Source organism: Oreochromis aureus, linkage group 15 (genome assembly GCF_013358895.1).
Source record: "Oreochromis aureus strain Israel breed Guangdong linkage group 15, ZZ_aureus, whole genome shotgun sequence".
NCBI lineage: Eukaryota > Metazoa > Chordata > Actinopteri > Cichliformes > Cichlidae > Oreochromis > Oreochromis aureus.
This window is the reverse complement of record NC_052956.1, coordinates 16,989,252-17,009,144: the sequence shown is the minus strand read 5'-3', so window position 1 is coordinate 17,009,144 and position 19,893 is coordinate 16,989,252. Positions and strand designations below refer to the sequence as shown.

Sequence of the window (19,893 nt, the reverse complement as noted above, 5' to 3'; positions counted from 1 at the left end):
GAGGTTGCATTGTTTCCACTGTGTGGGACATGGGGCTGAAGGTTTTAGAGACATACACTTTTATACATGCACTGCTAAAAGCCACTTGATTTCATGGCTGTGCATAATTTGTGTATCATTCATTGTAATGGCACCTATAAATAAAACTGCATTGAAGCTATTGCATCACAGTTTTCCATGAGCCATGATTTTATTTGTGGAAAAATATTGTAAAAGATTTGATTTTACATTTTAGATTTGATGCAAAAATGTATCTGTCTATACACAGTTGAAGCTATTACTCATGTCTAAATATTGCACAGAAGATTTTTTTAATATTTAAAACTTAAATATATTTTAGGTGACAAGTTATAATATGGTTATAATATAAATCTTTCACTTGACAAATAAAAGTGTCCAAATAAACTACATTTTTTAAGGACCATGTATGTTTGGTACCGTTGCTCACATCCTGTTGGATCCAGCTTTGTGGGGACATTATCCGGTGGTTAGAATGATTTGGATATGAACATTTTTTTGGTTTCTTTAAGTTGAAGATATGCTGGCTTCTTTCTGACGCAGTCGCTCTTTCTGTTGGGAGCAAATTTAGACTGGACTTAAATGAGAAAAAAAGACATTTCCAAAAGATTTTCCATTAAGTCGATAAAAGCAGCAATGCTAAAAAAGTAACTTTGCAAGAGAATTCCTGAGTTGGTATGAGTTGATCTGTTTTTCACATTTAAGGCCTAATTCCACAAATGTCATCTAAGGCAAATCTTTTTGCTTCCTCAGTAAATCAACTGATTCCAGTCTTACCAGGCTGCTGGGGTTGATCTTTCTCGTCTCCACCTTCTTCTCTCCGGTAATCCTCTTCACTGACTGCTGAGCCTCTTTTAACCTGCAAAGTGAAGCATTTAGTAAATGAAAACACTCCAGAGAACGACAATGAGGCAAAGCTATTCTATAAATATGCAGCAAAAAGTAAAGTAGAGAAAAGAAATGTGCAAAATACTCTTTAAGCCTGCAGTTACAGATGCACCTATATGTTGGATGAACACCGATGCCAGCTAATATATAAACAACATCACCTTTACTGATGTCACTGCGAGATATTTGCCTTTTGTGTCAGATTAATGTTGGACTGGTTAACTGTTAAAAAAGACTAATAAAGACCTAAAAGGATTCATAACAGTTTTCTAATATCAGATATAATTCTTATGTTTCATTTCAGTGCAATAATTAAGTGAAGACAAACACATTGTTTCCCACACAGAGTATTGGTAAGGTCTTTATTAGAGGATTACATTTCTTTAGTTTTTAATTTCGTGATTTCCCTTGAGGTGGTTTAGTGAAACTGTTTACAAAGGGTGAGACACACGCACGCACGCACGCACGCACGCACGCACGCACACACGCACACACACACACACACACACACACACACACACACACACACACACACACACACACACACACAGCTATTACTTACCTCTCTTTAGAGATATTCTTGTTCTCCCTTTTCCACCTGGTCTTGAAGTCGGCACAAAACTCAAACCAGAGCATGAAGAAATAGCCAGTTGTCACCTCCGTCTCTCCCGTCTTAGGCTTTAGGCCAAAGTACAGGATCAAGTCCTCGAAACTGAAAACAAGTATTTAAAAAAATCAAGATCAAATTTTAATTTTATCTTTGTTTGTGTCTCCTCTCATCTAAAAACATAAGCCAGGTCTTCTGCTCAGGCCTCCTCAGCACTTTGTTTCGGTTGATCACTGTAATACCTGTTATTACACTTCTATAACTTTAACAGACTTTTACCATTTAGTTGGCATGATGTTTGACCTGTTACTAAGAAAATATTTATAGACATGAAAAAAAGACAAAAAGAAATATAATAACAATGAGTCACAACGTAGCTAAAAGAAATGGAAAACAACAGGAATAACTAAAGAGGCAAAAAAAGAGTTGCAAAATAATAAAAAGAAAAAAAAGGGAGGGAAAATGGATGAAAATAGACTCAATATTATGAATGGATGAACTGCAAATAGCTCTAGGAGCTATTAGCCTGATGCTGAATAACCAAATTCAGATAGAGACCTGCATGCTGCACATGAATGAACAACTTAATTTTCCTACCTTTTTTGTACAGTCATCATCTGATAAGAAGCTTCAGTGTGCTCTTTTCGTGCTGTTAAAAAAATGTGCAGGTAAAAAGTTTAGTTTTTGCAAGACTTTCCAAAAAAACAAAAAATACAGATTAATTTTAAACTCTATGGAAAGTCTGTGAATCTAATTATTCATAGTTACACAATAAGATCCTCTTGTATGATGATGACCTTGTCTAATGGAGCCAGACAACCATTTGGTCTTAAAACACCAATTATGCAGTCAATGGAGCCATTCTTGCTATTATGCCATTATGTCAAATAACAGGTAGGCTACTTGTTATCTGTGTCTGTCTCTCTGTAATGTTTTGGAAGTCTGCTTCAGACCCAGAACAATGTCCAGAACAATAAAGAAAAATCCATTTTAAAAAGCTACAGAAATTACCCACTAATGAAATACTTTGGTAAATAAAGACACACCCTCTTATAAAACCCAAATTCCAGTTCTTGTTTGAAGACTTTCTTAAAGTCTTGTGGTTTAATTCACATCTATATTTATCTAAGAGGAAGAGAATGCAGGAGGATAAACTTCAAATCTTTGAACAAAAGATAAAGTCTTGGAAAAAGATCCTGCATGCAGTCCAATTGTCTGAAGTAGTTTTAGAACAAATAAAACAAATGGGAGACAATAGACAAAAGATGATGATCTGAAGAGGCTGCTCTCTAAAAGACACTGATTTTGAAGCTTGATTGTGATACCTTTGTTACTGGGTGGGGGAAAAAAAGATGACGCTCACAAGAAGAATTATTAAGTATTCACTGAATACTCAAAATGGGTCACTATAAACATTTTACACAACATGGAATTCCTCAGTTCATAAGAGTTAACAGATTTTTTTGCAGTGAAAGAGCTCCATAGAAGGCCCAGTGCCTGTGTGTCTCAGCCATTGCCAAATCTGTCTGATCCCTATCTGAGTGTCTAGGCTGTACTCTGAATTCATTCTGTCTCCCTCACATACAAATACCAAAGACACTCCACTGGTAATTTTCAAGCTACTAAAGACACAAAGACTACATTTATAAGAGGCAAGGAAAGACATTTCTTGATTGAATGACAAATTACTTAAAAAAAGAATCAACAGCAAACAGAAAACAGGTACAAAGATATCTCTTTGAATCAATGACTCTTGCTTTTCTATGAGGGCTGGGGGGACTTTTACATGTCTGTCGACGGTATGGCTATCTAATAATCTGCCCATGACTAGGGGTTATGGGGAAATAATTGAGGATAATTAAGAATGTGAAGAAGAGCAGTCAGTTTTTTAAGTGCAAGCAGGCAATTACAGGTTAATTGCAGTAAAAGCTGCATGAGGCTTGGAGGATATTCAAAGCAACAAAAATCTGTCTTTCAAAAGATTTTAACGCTTTTAAAACAAAATATCTGAGCTCATAATGTCAAATATTCAGTGTGTATGTGACTGTACTTGTCAATCATATTTCAAAGATGTGCACAACATTTAATTTCCTTACTGGAATAATCATTACATAAAATGTCATGGGAAAAAAAACTAAGTACACCCCATAATTCAGTAGCTTGTAGCACCACCTTCAGCAGCAGTAACTAGTCTCTAAATGATAAAGTTATATAGATGAATTCTGGCCCACACTTCTTTACAACACTGTTTCTGTTGTGAGCATTTGTTTATATGAATGTGTCTCATTTTCTCTTACAGCTGATGCTGTTTGTGCTGTCTTTGACTGTGTTTTTCTTTCTGCCACATGCTGCACTGTGCATTATGACCACCTTGGTCTCATCTGTTCTAAGGACATTGTTCCAGAGGTCTTGGGTTTTGTTCAGACACAACCTTTGCAAATCCAAGTGGTGCTTTTTTTTAGAGAGAAGACACTTCTGCCTGCAACCTTTGCAAACCAGCCTTACTTATTCATTCTTTTTCTAATTGTCTTGATGCATGCTCAATCATAGCGTTGTCTGCTACAGGTCCAGATGAACACAAACTTTTTGGGATCTTTTTCTAATTGTGCTGTCAGGAACTTCACCACGTCACAGGTCTGCGATGCAGCTCTTTGGTTTTTGCATGGTCTGATCTTGGATTGCCCAACCCTGGGAAGATTTTAGCATTGTGTCAACACACCTGAATGACCCAGTCGAGGAAACTACCAGAACCTCTGCTTTTATAGAGATCAATTAATCAAGAACACTTTATTCGCTGTATCTGGCTGCTAATTACCCTCTTAATTCCCATGGAAGCACTGTGGGTGCACTCTTTTTTTTAATATGACTGTATCTCATTGATGTTTTTACATAACACATTAAATGGTAACTCCTCACCACTGAGCACGAAAGCCTCCATCTTGTCTTTAAATGGCTGCAGGTATTCTTCAGGAGAGTCAGAGCAAACCTTCTGTACGTCTTTCTCGCACCCTGAAAAGAACACAATGATTACAAAATGTAGGAAGCATTACACTTTCAATATTTAGACAAAATTTCAGATAAGAGCTTGGAGAAGATCGAAGCTATGAAGAACATTTCTTTCTTCTTCTCTTTGTAACAATTTACGGCTTGTTTAAAATAACCATAAGAGGAAAATAAGACAACAAACAAGTTTAAAGGTGACTGTTATGCCACCATCTTTTGTCTGAAACCAGAAGATGCTCAGATGGATTCCAGATTTGTATTTTCAGCCTTAAAAAACTATCCTATGTTTTTTTATTTGCTTCCAAGTTTAAATATTGGAAACACTCGTCTGAATTGGCAGTATTGTAAAGCTAGTATTGGATTTAGTCAGTTTTAATGATGTTTTTAATACTACAAAATAAGTAATTAAGACCTTTCAATAGGGTTCTCCAGGGTTCTTCATTTATGTATAATTTCATGATTTCATTGACATTTCCACCTCATTTTGTGTCATTACTGTTTTAGTAAGAAAATTCTCAGTGCTACAATTATTTGACATGGTCAATAATCAATAACAGAATACTTTACAAAGACATAAAAAATGGATGTATAGAACCAGCAGTTAAATCTGATAAAATGTTGTTTTTTTTAACCCAGCCTTTTTTACCCCGACATCTACAACAACCTCGGCTATTGCTCAATTCTCCCACAGATTTAAATGAAGGATTCTTCAAGTGTCATGTCTTTTCTTTATAATGTCTCTGTCAGACGTGCAGATTCACATAGAGAAGGACGAGCTCTGGGTTGAACTAGGTCCACCTGTACCCCAGCGTGAGGTTATCTACGCCGCTTCCTCTTCAGATATCACCAGTTGAGATTCATCCAGAGATGGCGACTGCTCCTCTCTCTCTCCCTTTTCCTCTTCCAGTCTGCGGCTCCACGTTGCTGTGTCCAATCAGTGGATCAGAGGAGCCAGTCTGTGGAGCCAGCCATAATAGAGGCTGAACCAACCCCACCCCCCACCCCGATGCTCGATCAACATCTTTCAGATAAGATTACAAAAGAATACTGTTTTCATTCGGGTTTGTGTAAACTGTAGAGGCGCGTATCTCCCTCTCTTTGCATTGTGTGGGGAGCCTTTCTTTCTTCTGTCTGCCTTTTGGGCCTGACAGACGTTTGCTTATTTCAGACTGAAGAGAGTTATGGACCTTCATGTAAATATAGCTGACTTCAGATGTGAGACTGCAATTACACAAACTGCACTGAAACAATGATTTTGATTCATAGTGAGGGATAAATGCTTTCTTAAGGAGGTTCACAGTATTTTGTGATGATATGCTAGAATTATTCATCTCTCAAATTACACCATTACTTCTGCCAGTAGGGGGGTAGTTTATATAGGACTGGCTCAAGTGACATTTTTAACAGTGTTCTTTATTTTGGAACAAGACAAGCAAATCTGAAATGTGAAGATTGTCCTTGTTTTATCCTTCCGTTCATCTTATTTATTTGAGCTAAGGTCTTAAAGTGATGGCTCCACTGCCATTGCTCACAAAACAAGGCAACACTACTAGCTACACCTACAGCTTTGTGAGGACTTTGTGCTAGATGTATTGAGGTTTTGCAAACACATGACTACTAACCACACGATTTTATCTTTTCTCCACAATTTTAGACAAGTCACTAGTGAATATAGCCACAGTCACACAGGCTACTGGCAATGAGGGGAAAATCCTTGACCAGTTGGCAAGTGGTTGCTGGAGGCTGATGGCACTTGCCTGGAAATTGATTGCTAAAGACCCAGTCACACAGACCCACAGACCAGTCAATGACCTCCTGGCAACCACATGTCACTGAGTGTGTATTTCCTTCTTTAGATAGTTTTGGTTGCTAGTAGTAGCAAGTAGTTGTAATTTAATTCAACTGTATTCCTATCACACCACATTACAACATCAGCTTTTATATTGTAAAGTAATATATAGAAAAAAATGCCTACAATCAAATGACCCTCTAGGAGCAGGCAATTGGCAACAGTGGGAAGGAAAAACTCCTGTTTCACAGGAAGAAAACTCCAGCAGCCATGGGTAGCCATCTGCCGTGATTGGTTGCCCACAGTTTGCAATTTACCTTCAAACACTCACCAGCTCTCCAAGCAGCAGTGAAACTGTGAAAACTGGAAACCGAGAACATTTACTTTTAAAAGTGGCACATGCATTTGTTGGTGCAGCAGCCTCTTTATGACAGATTTCACAAAACAACTGCCAGCAACCTACAGCAACCAGTCCAGGAATATTCTTTTTCCCCTCGCAGCCAGTGGTTGTATCATGTCAAATATCATGGATAACTCTTGATTACTGTGTGCATGGCATATACAAGTATATAAGCACTAAGCCAAAAAAAATCGTGATTTGATATAATAAACTGTGTGGAGAATATGAAAAGGTGTACCAAATACAACAATAACCAATCAGATAGTTGTTGAGTTGTTATTCAGGAAAACCAAGAAATCACTAGAGTCGAGAAATCACCTAGGACCATGAATGCTTGTTCAAAAATATATGCATCTACCTGTAGGTGAAATAGCCTGGACCAGCACAGACACAGACTGCTACCATAGCTGAAACCATGACTGATATACGATAAAAAACAACTAAACAGAAAAAAACCCTTTGCAACTCTGTGGCTCAATAAACTACTTTTATTGCCACTGTAACAGACATGAAAATTTAAGGCCCAAGAAGGGTACACAATGTGTAGTTTTAAAGACCCAACTACAGATATAAATCCAAATCTGCATAGCTAGTTAGCTTTATTAGTAATTTGAATGAACTTCCCAGTGAATAACCCATGTAAATGCAATATAGTCTCAACATGGATGACTTAAGAGAAGCTTAACCACAACAAACAGAAAGATTTCATACCAGAAAAAACAGAAAACAGAGGGAGAGTGACGAACGACAAAAGCAGAGCCTCAAACCAGGCATGAGGGCAGTTCAAACAGGCAGAACAAAAGGAACCTGCGACAGGCAAACCAGATTGCATGGTGGTTTGGGTAGACAGTGCGATAAGACAAAGCTGTGTTGAGAGGTAAAGAAAGCTATCTGTGGCACACATCTGGGGGCCACACTGGAGCCCAGGTGATACAGGTTAAGGATCCGTGCATTTCTGCAAAGATACCAGAGATACTAGGGGTCTGGAGATTACATAAGTGGGAAGCTACGGTCTCCCTGCACTGGCGACAGGGGCACAAAGCAACAACGATGGGAGATCTGATGGGCTAAGGATTAGAAGCTGGATCTGAAAGGCGCCAGGCCAGTATCAGCAGCGAGACTCCTGCTAGTCTCAGAATACATGCACATAAACACGCATTCAACAAAATGCATGCAAAATCACATGCATACGTAGGGACACAACAATGAACTCACTCATAATCATACTCATGCACAGTAAGCATTGTCCTCAGAATGACTTTTAACTGAGCGGCATGCTGAATGGCGTCATATGGGCACACTTAGGCAGTGAAAAGAACAAGCAAAAAAGGATTAGAAAGACAAGAGGAAGTCTTTTGTTCTTGAGCTTTCACTAACATGAGTTTGCTCACAGAGGAAAGCCGTTGGCCTTAAGTATAAACAGCTACTCAATGGCTGGGGCCAGTGATGGGAAACCAGGATAGTGAAGGTGGGTGGGGGATGTCTGTGGAAAAACGATGCCAGACTGAGCCAAAGTTTGGTCTGTGGGAACCTCTGGAAAGTATCAGAAAATCACACTGACAGAGTTACACTGGCTGATTTTTTCAAACAAAAGCACACAACAAAATGACCACAAGTTGAGACTACTCCTGGTCACCCCAGTCACATGGAAGCTTGCCATCTGTCTGGAATGTGTGCAACCATCTAATAATATTAACCGAGAAAAGGGGACTGAGTCTGTTTGTTATTCTTCTTTTCAAAAACTCAGAGAACAGGAGATGGTATGGTAACGTCACGTACTTGTCAGATCTCGTCCAAGATGTCTCAGATCTCTGTTGAGGTCATCAAACTTGACCTGCGCTGCCAGGAAGACGTCCTGCGGTTCAGGAAGAGGGAACATACTCTTCTCTGTTCCTGCATTCTGGGGAGATGAAAACATTTTAGAAATGTATTACATCTGTGGATGCAGTGTGTGTGATGCTGAGTTAGGTGATTCCCAGCTGAAGGTCGAGTCCAAACCTGTGTTTTATTGTCTAATATAGCCAATTTTCATAAGAATACAACACAAACACACCTTCTATGGAGGTAGTTCCATTTTAAGCATGCTAATCTACAATAAGGACAGCTGTGGCTCAGGAGATAGAGGAGGTTATCCACCAGCTGGAAGGTCATGCATGCTGAAGCACCCATGGGCAAGGTACTGAACCCTTAGCACTGTATAAACGTGTGTGTGGTGTGCTTTGAGTGCTCATTGAGGCTACTCCATTTATTTTTTAAATTGCATATCTTTTAAAGTACCTTGTCCACATTGTGCAAGTAATATGACACCACGTAATCCACCAGGCTGATGCGATTGTCCTGAGAAGAAATGGAAGGACAACATGAAAGCTGGATGAATGATGAATGTAATGGACTCTTTTAGCTAGGGTTTGGTCTCAAGCTACACATTCTAGCGTTGTCATTGGCAGATGCTGCTGAGGTTAAGCTTATGACTTCAAATCTTCTTCTTTGTTCTGTTCTTTTAAGTACAATATCAAATATTCTCCCAGGAACAGATGCTTTATCTGAACACATATACAAATATGGCAACAGAGCACTCCTTTTTAAAAGGTATCAGGAGTTGGGGTATGAGTAAATGCAACAAACAAATTTCTATTACTCTTATTTTAAATTTCTTTCAGTAATATGTATTTTTTTCACACACACCCTGACCTCACTGGCTTTTGAAGCCAAATCCTCGCCCTCCTGCCCAATCTTATCACTGTGATAGATGATAATAATGCGACAATATCGAATCAAGCCGGACTATTCTACTTTCCCCTCCACCTATACCACTGCAGGTTCTTTATTATGGTGTATTTCACACCTACTTTCCCTCATCCTCATGTTAGATTACAATCTGACCCCTAACACTTTGCACGCTTCCTGTGCTCTGTTCTGAAAGGCAGGCAAAAGAGCCACAGTAACTCCGCAGGTATCAAGGCCTTACCCTGCTCTTTACATCTTTGAGTTTTGGAAGGATTTCCAGGCCAAAGCCGTCAGCCTGGCCTCTAATCCTGCTTCCTCCATTCATGTGGTTCCCAAGAGCCAACACCAGTCCCATCACCTTCCTGACACTGTCGCTCTCCAGCAGAGCCTAGATAATCAACAGTTTTTTCAAGACTGGGGTTTACGCCACTCCATGTCACATTATTTACTGGCCACTTTCAAGGAATAAACGGGTTTTCTGTCACGTGCTTAGCTCACCTTACAGACATGGGAGACAGTGTTGAGCTTGCGTTGAATCGAGGTGATCCCATCGATGAAGGCTGACTGGAAGATGACACAGCAAGCTCTGCCTGCGAAGTCCGGAATCTGAGATAGTTCATACAGGAACCTGGAGCACAATCACATAAACAGTGAGAGTCCAAAATGCAATGACATTATCCATCCCTGTTAGAACTGTCAAATCAGTAGGTCTGGTATTTGTCTATTTAGTCCACAAATACAATCAATTACTGGTGCGCTCTCTAAACATCTGCTGAGGCACTCACTGCTCAGGTTTGTCCAGCAGCTTAACATCCTCTTCTTCTGACGTCTCGTAGTGTTTCCTGATCCTCTCCAGCTCCTCCGGCTGTGCTCTCTGCCAAATTGATAGCAACTTATAAATTAAAGGTTCATCGTTGTACACAATTGTCTCACACAATTACGTGCCTAAATGCGTACATTTTCATACAGCGCTTCAATGGTCTCCAGGTCCACCACAGAGTGATCCACTGTCAGTACAGCTAGAAGTGAAAATACACAGAAAAGGGAGAGAGATTAAAAAAAAGAAGCTGTGATTCATATATTGTTCAAATATTGTCAGATCCTACATTAAAAAAAAAAACCTGCCACTAGCACGAAAATAGAAATAACATGTCTATATGGTTAGAAACTGATCAGAAGGCAGTATACTGCAAAGGAAGAAATGCTTACTAGGCTTCATTCACAATATTTCTCCTAGTAGTGATCACTTATGGCAGAAACAATAGTTATTGTGCATTCAGCAGACAAGAGTAGAGAAATTAATCATAGTACTCACATTTTAACACACTCAACCAGACAAATTCTAAAGATAGTGAAGGGAAGTGACAACGCTTTTCTAACGTTGCTCTTCTGTATCAATGATGGATAATCAATAAATATGATATCATAAACGTATCCGTGGAAATACAAAAACAAATCAAATAAAATGCATTGACAAAAAATTGGCTTTCATGCTTCTCTTCCTGGAAGACACAGTCTACTGTTTGCTCCAAAGATTTTTCAGTTTTGGATTCGAAATGCAGATTGGCCGTCTTGCTGACATTGTGGTGAGCGTTTGGGCCACTAATCCTGCTTCAAATTCACCCCTAGCTCATATTCAGAGTGAAATACAGGGTACATTCTTTGTGACGCCGCGATTAAAGTCCAACCAAGGGTTATGTTCAGGGAGCTGTGGTTACCTGAATGTTTACTGCAGGTTCAAATTCCCAGACTGGCTGGGAAACCCAGCTAGTTTAGTGACCTACTGTAATCTATCTCTCATGCGATGGAAAAGATGATTACATGCACTTTGAGGATTTAACAGAGATGAGAATCTAAACGCTGTTCCAGAAGCTTTCCACCACAAAACGGTAAAAATTTGAAGATATATTTATTTTTTTTGTTAACCTTTATTTATCTCAGAGAAAGGACTTGTGAAATTGTTCAGGACAGGCAGCAGCTCAATCAGCTTTGTATATTTGACAGACAGTATCCAATGTGTGTAAGCACCTATCCTTTATAAGCAAAATGTACTTTAAATAATATGCCTGCTACATGTTTTACATTTTGACTGGTTATTGCATTTTGCCATCTTTTATATTTTACTAGAAAACTGTTTTGATTTTATTGTTATTTTACAGTTCTGTGTAAAAGTCTTGAGTCACCCTTCATTTCTTTATATTTGGCTGAGAAAATGTGAAAAATAGCTGCAGCGATTCTCTGACAGGAATTCCCAGTGACAGCTGGCAGGCAATGTAACTGGTGGGAAAATGCGTGGATGGCCAGTCCAGACTCTGGGGAGGCCAATCCATGACTGATAGTGTTGTATTGTGTGCTTCTATTTAGTTATTCTTTTACTGCACTGGCAGTTTGTTTGGGATCACTGTCCTGCTGAACATGAAACCATTACCAATCAGATGCTTTCCAGTTGGCATTGCAAGTTCATGAGCACAACGATTCTGTTCTAAACACTGAAATTCAATTCACCTTTTTTTAATTGGATTATGATAGGGTCCAGTTTTGCCTGTTATCAGTGTAGTAACAAAAAGCTGTTTCCTTGCAGTACAATGAAGGAGTGAAATGACCTCACCTTGCTGAATATCTTTCATCTCAAGGTGGAGGCTTGATATGAGGATGCCCACAGCGTAAGAGCGTTTACCATCCAACAGTTTAATGATCTAAAACAAACACAAACATGGTTACCATGACCACCTTACCAGCAGAAACCATTAGTGAGTCCTGAGTAGAGAGCCTAGCATTTCATTGGAGAGTTGTAACCAGAGATACCAGCGTTTCCATTTTCTCTTGTTTAAATGCTTCACTTCCTTCTTATATTTTACTAATGTCACTGGGTTGTATTTTCCTTGCTTTAAAATCATAGCATTAAGAGCCTATAACCTTGAGTTATATACAGTACAATAATGCCTTTATTTAACAAAAAAAAGAGAGTAAGGGGAGGCATTTTTCAGTCCATCTCCCCTACAATCAGAGCCTTTATAATCTCATAGCTGTATTGTGACCCAGATTTTGAATGGTCTTCTATTGATGTGGTGGAGTCTGTAAACCATAATGCATTACCCCCCTCTAGTGGACACAAGCCATCAACTATTGCAGCCTACATTTTCTTTAGCAATAGCTAAGGAATCCACAAGATGAATAAATTATAACATGATGACAGAAGTTAATTTCTTACCTTCTTAGGCTTTGCTTTTTTCTCATAAGTCTCTGACAGCGGTTTCCTCTTTGTCTGCATGGTGGTTTTAGCAAAGAGATCTTCAAACTTACTGGCATCAGTTAAGTTTGGCTCTTCCAGAATATTCCATAATGTGCTGTTACTGCGGGAGAGAGCACAACAGTCTGTTTAAAAAACCAAACAAACAAACAAAAAAAAACATCAAGTTGCCGATATGAGGCCATCAGACCAATAAAGCAGGATTCATTAATTTATTATGATTCAATATATAAATCCAGTCAGTATTTATTAGGTCCTATTAAGAGGTGTAGTGCAAAAGTTGTTTGTTTGTTAGTTTGTTTGTTTTAAATCAATCTGCAAACAAGATTATTTTTCAGTCACTGTCAACACCTTTTTGACTCTCTCCCACAAAGGATTAAGGCAAGGGTCCAACCCACCAGCAAGATATACCTAATGAAGTGGCTAGTGAGTGCATTAGCCCCTTTTTAATCATTATAAAGCATTTAATAATGCTTTATTCTGCATAGCCATATCAAATAATTAATCAGTGACTTGCCACTTGGCCCACAAAGGGTCCCCTATTCTAAACCTGTCTCATCTTTGGGCCTCCATTATAGTACACTTACAGTTGAGAGATTGCATTCTTGAGTAATGGGTTAGGATGGGGGTCATAAGACGCACAAGGACGTAGAAGAAGGCCATTCGCAAACATCAATACAACACTTTGTTCTTTGCCTCTAAAGGTTTTCCAGTTATCACACACTACAACAGAACAGCCACCGTTTGGGATTTCGTGTCATTTTACACGCTAAATAAATAGGGACACAAGTACTGATCAGTTAACTTAAATTACTGCTTTGAATAGGCAAATCGTTAATGCAACCATGCGCACTTTCTTTTATTCGGGGAAAATGGAACACTCCTTCGAGCCGGATTCGAACCAGCGACCTAAGGATCTCTACTAGATACACCTACAGTCCTCCGCTCTACCAACTGAGCTATCGAAGGGTGATGAGCGGTGGGACGGCTCTTTCTCTCGAAAACTGCAGCTAGACAATAAAATTATGTAAACTGATAAAATATTGCAACACTTCAACCTCACTCAGTACTCCTTCACTTTCTCCAGAGCATGATGATTCTGGCTGTTTGCAACTTGTGGAGTCAACCCAGGTGATTTGATCGTGTTTTACAGCAGCTACAGACAGGCTGTATGTCCGTCCCCTTGATCGTACCTCACCCACAATTCCGTTTATAACGTGGCCGGCCAATAATTTCCAGCCGTGAGGAGGAAACGGCAGTAAAACGACCTGTAGTAACGATACAATGTCCTTTCACTCTGGTGAGTGTCTTTGCAGACTCGTTAAATATACGCTAATATGATATTATTTTTAGGGCTCTTTCTCCATGTCGCCGATCGCACTATCCCACCCTGGCCACTCTATTCCATGTCGCTCCTACATGTGGTCTACATCCCTCACCCTCCCCTCCTTTACTGATGAGGTGAATAAGAAACTAATGAAGATTAAGAACAGAAAAGCAACAGGCCTGAATGGTATCAGTTTCGGACTGCTCAGGGACTGTGCAGATCAGCTCTGTGGGCTGATTATGACATAAAACTCATGGCCTGTTCTCAGATCTGCTGCTTTGCCTGGGTGGTCTTGTCTGTAAAAGTTGGCCACAGAGTTTTGTGTATGGGGGTTTCTCCTGAATAGTTTTTCTACAGTGTTTTGCTTACTGCCTAAGATAGCTCACTGAGCTACCTGCTTGTAAAGTTGCTGGGGTGGACCAGCTAGCTGTGGGAGGAGTTGTCCTGGGCTGCCATAAGATTTGCGGTTCTGCCATATTCTAGAGGGATTTTTGTGCCAGAGCTATTGTGGGTGAAAATGGTGCTACACATTTCAGGTGGCAGGCAGCCTGTCGTAAATGTTTAAGGACCAGACTTATGCTCTTACACACTTTTCGAGAGGACCTACTTGTTGTCCTGGATCTGGATTCTGTTCCAGTAAAGAGGCTTCATGGGTCGGGAAGGCTCCACTGCCGGTTTCCTGGGAGGTTTTTCAACTACAAGACCCAATGCTGGAGGAGGAGGAGGTGGAGGGAGCGATAACCCTTGCGTGGGTGGAGGAGGTGGAGGTGGGGGCAGTGGAGGGTCATTTGATGGCTGCATGTGGTTAACAGGTGAAGATGAACATGGTGGAGGTAGTGGTGGTGGAGGTGGAGGAGGAGGAGGAGAAGGAAAAACATCTGATTTAGCTGGTGATGCTGTCTGAGAAGGAGCTGGTGGTTGTTCTGAGCTACAAGGAGTTACAAGTGAAGAGGAGGAGGACAGTGTGCCTTCGATGAAAGCAAGGTCCAACTTTTTGGGGGCCACCTTCTGCTGCTGAGAGCATGTACAGGTTCTCCCGGAACCTTCTTCATCCTGAGCAGTTTTGACAAATGTCTCCCGGTCGGTTTGAATGCAGACGGTGCGAAATGATTTGTCCACAATGTGATCTGCTGTAGACACAGCCATATCTTTAAGTTCCCCTTGACAGTGGGTCCCAACCTGGGAGAGTTTGGCCTGCAGCTCAGCAAGACTGAACTCCAGACGTGCAACATTTTCATCCTTTTCAAACCTCAGTCTGGAGAGTTCCTGATCATAGTCCCCCTGAAAATAAATAATGTTGTTCAGTTATTAATCAATAAACCTTAGTGATGATCATAATGATATCATTCACACGGATAAATCTAAAGCCAGCTCTGCAAGGCTGAACTTCAGCATACATGAGGGATCATCAGTCTCTGAAGCAAAATTCAGGGAAACCTGTTTAGGTCATTTACCCTAAGTCACAACAGTTAGTCCATCATCTGCAAGGCCTGACGTTCTGTCAAAGATTTATGAGACTCCAACTAAAATTTGTTTACATATTCCACTGAAAATGTCGCAGAATACAAAAATCATTATCAGTCATATGGCCTCAGAGCGCCATAAGTTTTTGTGATAGTTCACACATTTAGAGGGTCGCTGACTAACATTGAAAGGATTTTGTAGCTACCATCATTTAATTAAAAACAAATGTGCTTTTGAGTCTATGATATAAATACTCTTTCACTTTTAACAGAATAAAAGAGAATATCATTTATACATATTTTTCCAAGATCTAAAAACTGAAGTATCTTTTAAAATGTTGAAAAACAAGGGTATATCTATGACTCAGGCCAAACTGGGACTGAACCAGGCAATGAGTGTGGTGTTAATACTGCAGTGAAAAAGCATTAGCAACTTATCAAAGACTTTTTATATGTTTTTCTTCATGCAGTCATGGAAATTAGTTACCGTACAATCCCTCATCCTTACTGACCTTTAACTTCTCCAGCTCCTCTTTGCATTCTCTCTTCAGCTGCAGGAGAGCAGCCTGGTGCTCTGAGAAAAACAGATCCAAACATCATCGAAAAGTCAGTTTTTTTAGAAAGCTTTATGATTTTAATGCTTGTTCTAGTAAAAGAAAAAAAAGTTGTTAATCATCACAAATATAGTTTGTAAGAGTATTTTTATTCCTGTGAACGTAAGTCAGACTAGTGGCTGCTATACAACCCACAAAAGATGAAAATAATGCAACGTGTTACCACATGATGGCAGCAGAGTCCCAACTGTAAACTAGTACAGGCTCGCAGATTATAGAGGCTGGCATCTGTCTAAGCAAACATTTACAGCATCTGCTGTTAGATGACTGAGATAGTAAAAGGGCAGTTAGAAAGTATATTTACTGTAGTTTTCCTCGCTGTGTCTACAGGGAGTGTATATCAAGGGATATGGGCGTGTACACATGGTTTTGTCCCTGTTCAAACAGTGTTTGATAATCTTACTGATTACTGTGAAGTGGATAACAATAAACAAAGAAATTTTATCAACTCATCCATTAAAATACAAAAGCAAGCAGGAGTAGATTATGCCTTTAAAAATTCAAGTAAACTGTGATTTATAATCACAAACTATTCAGCAATTTTAGCTCTTTCCCCCCCGCAAAAGGACTACGGTGAGAGTACAGTGTGTAGTTAAGGAACTGCTTTTACAGATGGAGTCAGACCGTAGATGTTTACACATTTGCGGGTGGAGTTCTGTTTACCTTTGCAATCGAGCTTGATATTACATCCACCACACTGTAATGTAGCTAGGCACTGCTTCTCTGTCATGCATATTCAATGTGTAGAATTTCACATAATAATAGTATTTCTATTTAGATTTTATTCTATTTTAATGTGAGGTGACTACCTTTTCTTAACAGTCTAACCAGCGTACGGTCAAAGGAGGCTAAAGCTTGTCTATTCCATGGCAAAGAGGGGGTACGCTCACCCTGACAACCACAGAAACTTTTACAAAGCCCACTGAGAAACACCAGTTATTCCAACATGCATTGTTTCTGTGGGAGGAAAGTAGAGTCCTTGAAGAAAACCCACACAGGCAGAGGAGAACATGCAAACTGCACATGGAAAGGCCCCAGTCGAACAGGAGTAGCACTATAAACCAATCCATAATAATCACTTCATTAAATCCATTTCAGAACCATTACCTTTAACTGCTGCTTCTTCTTTTGACACTAAAGTTCACATCATTCAACATGAAAAAAGAATTAATCATACTTCTATTTTTTAAAAAGTCTTTAAACTGACACCACATTTCCAAAATTCCTTTAAGATGTGTTTTTGTATATATTTGAATACAAGCAAATTTTATATGCTGTCAAAATGTGACCTGTATGCACAAACTGTAAAAAAAAAAAAAAAAATGTGAGGAATGGAGTTTTATTTTTGTTCCTTCTGTTTAATTTTCTTTGACACATACTTCTGAATAACTTATTGGCAGCAAGATTAATATGAAGTTATTCATAGCACATATTGATGGAGTTACTTTCTTCAGCAGCATTAGCAAACCGTATGACACTGATAAACTGAAGAATAAACTTAGGAAGTAGAACTTGGAGAGGTGTAATGGTAATGTCCTGGGTTGATTTATGTGGAGTAATGTTTTCATGGCAAGTTATGACATGCATATATTAGTCTGTACCTGCTTCTGTGTACTTTAGCCCAACTTTTTCTTCCTTAAGAGGTGGCCACACAGCCTGTAGACGACCAGGAGTTCGATCCTCTCCTTCTCCTGGGCTCTCTGACTATGAGTAAGAAAATCGACAGCAGATATTATTAATGACAGAATTAATAACAGAAGTTGCAGCTACATTGTAAAAATGACTGATGAATTGTGATTAAAAACACGCAAAATGCTCAGAATTGCTTTGTTTTTGATTTTTAGCCTGATTTAATCTTAAAAAGTAACAAAAATCACAGAGAGGACTAATTCATACTTTGTCATCAGGTGGGTCCTTCTCAGGAGTCTTACTTGAGCTTCTCTCAAAAAGTGTTTTAAGTACATCTTTATCATTTCTTATCTTCTTCCTCAATGCCTCCAGGACAACTTTATCTCCTGGGTCCTTTTTTAAAGGCTTTGGTGTGAAGAAGGCCTTGAAGGCATCAAAAGCTGCCTCTGCACTGGACATGGAAGGTTTTGTAAGTTCGCATGATTCTGAAACTTCTGTATTTTTATTTGTTTCTGGTTCTTTCTTCTCCTCCTCTTGGCTATCTTCACTTCCATTCACCCCGGTTTCATTCTGGTCTCCCGCAGCCTCCAACACCTCCTTCTCGTCTTTCTCATCTCCTCTCTTTTCCCGACTCAGAAAATGAGAGATCTGGTCCAAGAGGCTCCCTGGAACTTTGGTGTCCTTCTGCTTCTCTGTGAAATCTGCCCCTCGTCCTCCCGCAGGAGATGGCTTAATGTGGGCCATGGTGTCATGCTCTGGTCCAACGATCCCCTTCCTTAGGACCCTAAGGCTGCTGAAGAGAGCCGGGACCTGGATCTGCTTGTCTGTGGGGGAGCTCGGGGAGAAGGTGGCTCTGCTGAAGGTGGAGCCAGGTGGAGGATTATTAGTTGCAGATTTTATTGTCATCTCTGGCAAATTATCCTTTCGGCTGGGAGGATGGTGGGGGGAGCTGGGAGTCTCTGAATTTGCATCTCTTGTCTCCTCCTCTTCAGCTTTATCCATGATCTGTTCCAGCTCTTCAACGGCGGGTCCTGTTCGAGTCACAGTTATCACTACATGTTTACTTTTCAATGGCCCAGTGTTTCCACATTGCTGTGGATCAAAATCCATGTCTGAAGTGGAAGTAATTGTATCAGAATCTTCCTGGCAGTGTTCCCTTTGAGCATTTTCATTGCTGTTTTCAGTATCCTGCGTGTCACTGATGGATACAACACAATCACCATCAGTATCCATGCAGTCAATTGAAATGTGTTGACAATTTGTCTGCAGAGTTTCATTTAAGGCCCATTCATCCAGTGGATTCTGTGATATGTGACAACCCTCTTTGCTGCAGCCATTAACTTTGTGTTCATCTGACAGGTTATTCTGGTCATGATTTGTTGTAAAGCTCTGTTTCTCGAGGCCTTTTTCAGTATTTACAGCCACGCTTTGCTGCTCGGTTACTTTATAATGACTCCTCTCCTCCTCTGTTATGTCTGAGTCATTTCCTTTTTCCCTCAAGCTTGAATTTCCCAGTGAGTTAGAGGTCTTTTCCCCTGCATGAGGCAATAAAACATATGACAAAAAATCACTAGAATGCTCGAGAGCATCTGTAAAGTCCACATCCCCATTTTTCTTCAGATCACCACTGATATCTTCCTGCATCATGTCTTCAGTTTCTCCCCCAGAGAGGTTCCTAAAAATTTCCAGGATGGCTTCGGGCTGCTCCATTTACTGCAAGTCACAGGTGAAGTTATCCAGAATATAGTGAGTAGGAAGTGCTAGAGAAACTTGCCTGCTCATAGTTAGACTTCAGTATAGCATGCAACACTTCTTTACGTGGTTCCGGTAGCAGCGTCAGATTATAATCAATAAACAAATGCAAGCAATGTTTGAGTTAATTAAAGTCTTATGCCTGAAAATCCAACCTGTTTTTGTGCTCCTGTTTGTCGAAAAGAAACAAGCACGCTGTGTTTTAACACTGCCTTTTTGCCTTACCAAAGTGCTAATTTTCCAAACCTAAAACTGGAAGTAGTTGTTAGTCACTCAGACTGGCCAATGGCAAGAGAGAAATCCAGTCATGGAAAAAGAAAAGGCTTCCAAGCTCAGCTCCATGGCTCTGTGTGGTGGAGTGACTCAGCTCAGCCACATTTGAAGTTAAGTTCCAGCTTCAGCTTCTCATTCGTGCCTCCTTTTCCC

General features: G+C 39.9%; 1 protein-coding gene and 1 non-coding gene across 2 annotated transcripts; both read right to left on the bottom strand.

The window, feature by feature from the left end:
* Positions 1–432: 432 nt before the first annotated feature.
* On the bottom strand, positions 433–19,893 carry fmn1 (formin 1). Its single transcript, XM_031728317.2, has 17 exons — positions 17,983–19,893; positions 17,688–17,790; positions 15,985–16,046; positions 14,617–15,290; positions 12,644–12,785; positions 12,041–12,128; positions 10,390–10,451; positions 10,218–10,306; positions 9,931–10,060; positions 9,674–9,820; positions 8,983–9,042; positions 8,485–8,605; positions 4,430–4,522; positions 2,111–2,162; positions 1,469–1,618; positions 796–877; positions 433–570 (listed from the first exon to the last, which is right to left on the bottom strand). The coding sequence occupies exons 1-17, from the start codon at positions 19,423–19,425 to the stop codon at positions 526–528; spliced, it is 3,543 nt and encodes a 1,180-aa protein (XP_031584177.2). The 5' UTR covers positions 19,426–19,893; the 3' UTR covers positions 433–525.
* trnay-gua lies at positions 13,564–13,651 on the bottom strand. The gene is given in 2 exon segments: positions 13,564–13,599; positions 13,615–13,651. It is a non-coding gene; the product is annotated as a tRNA-Tyr (tRNA).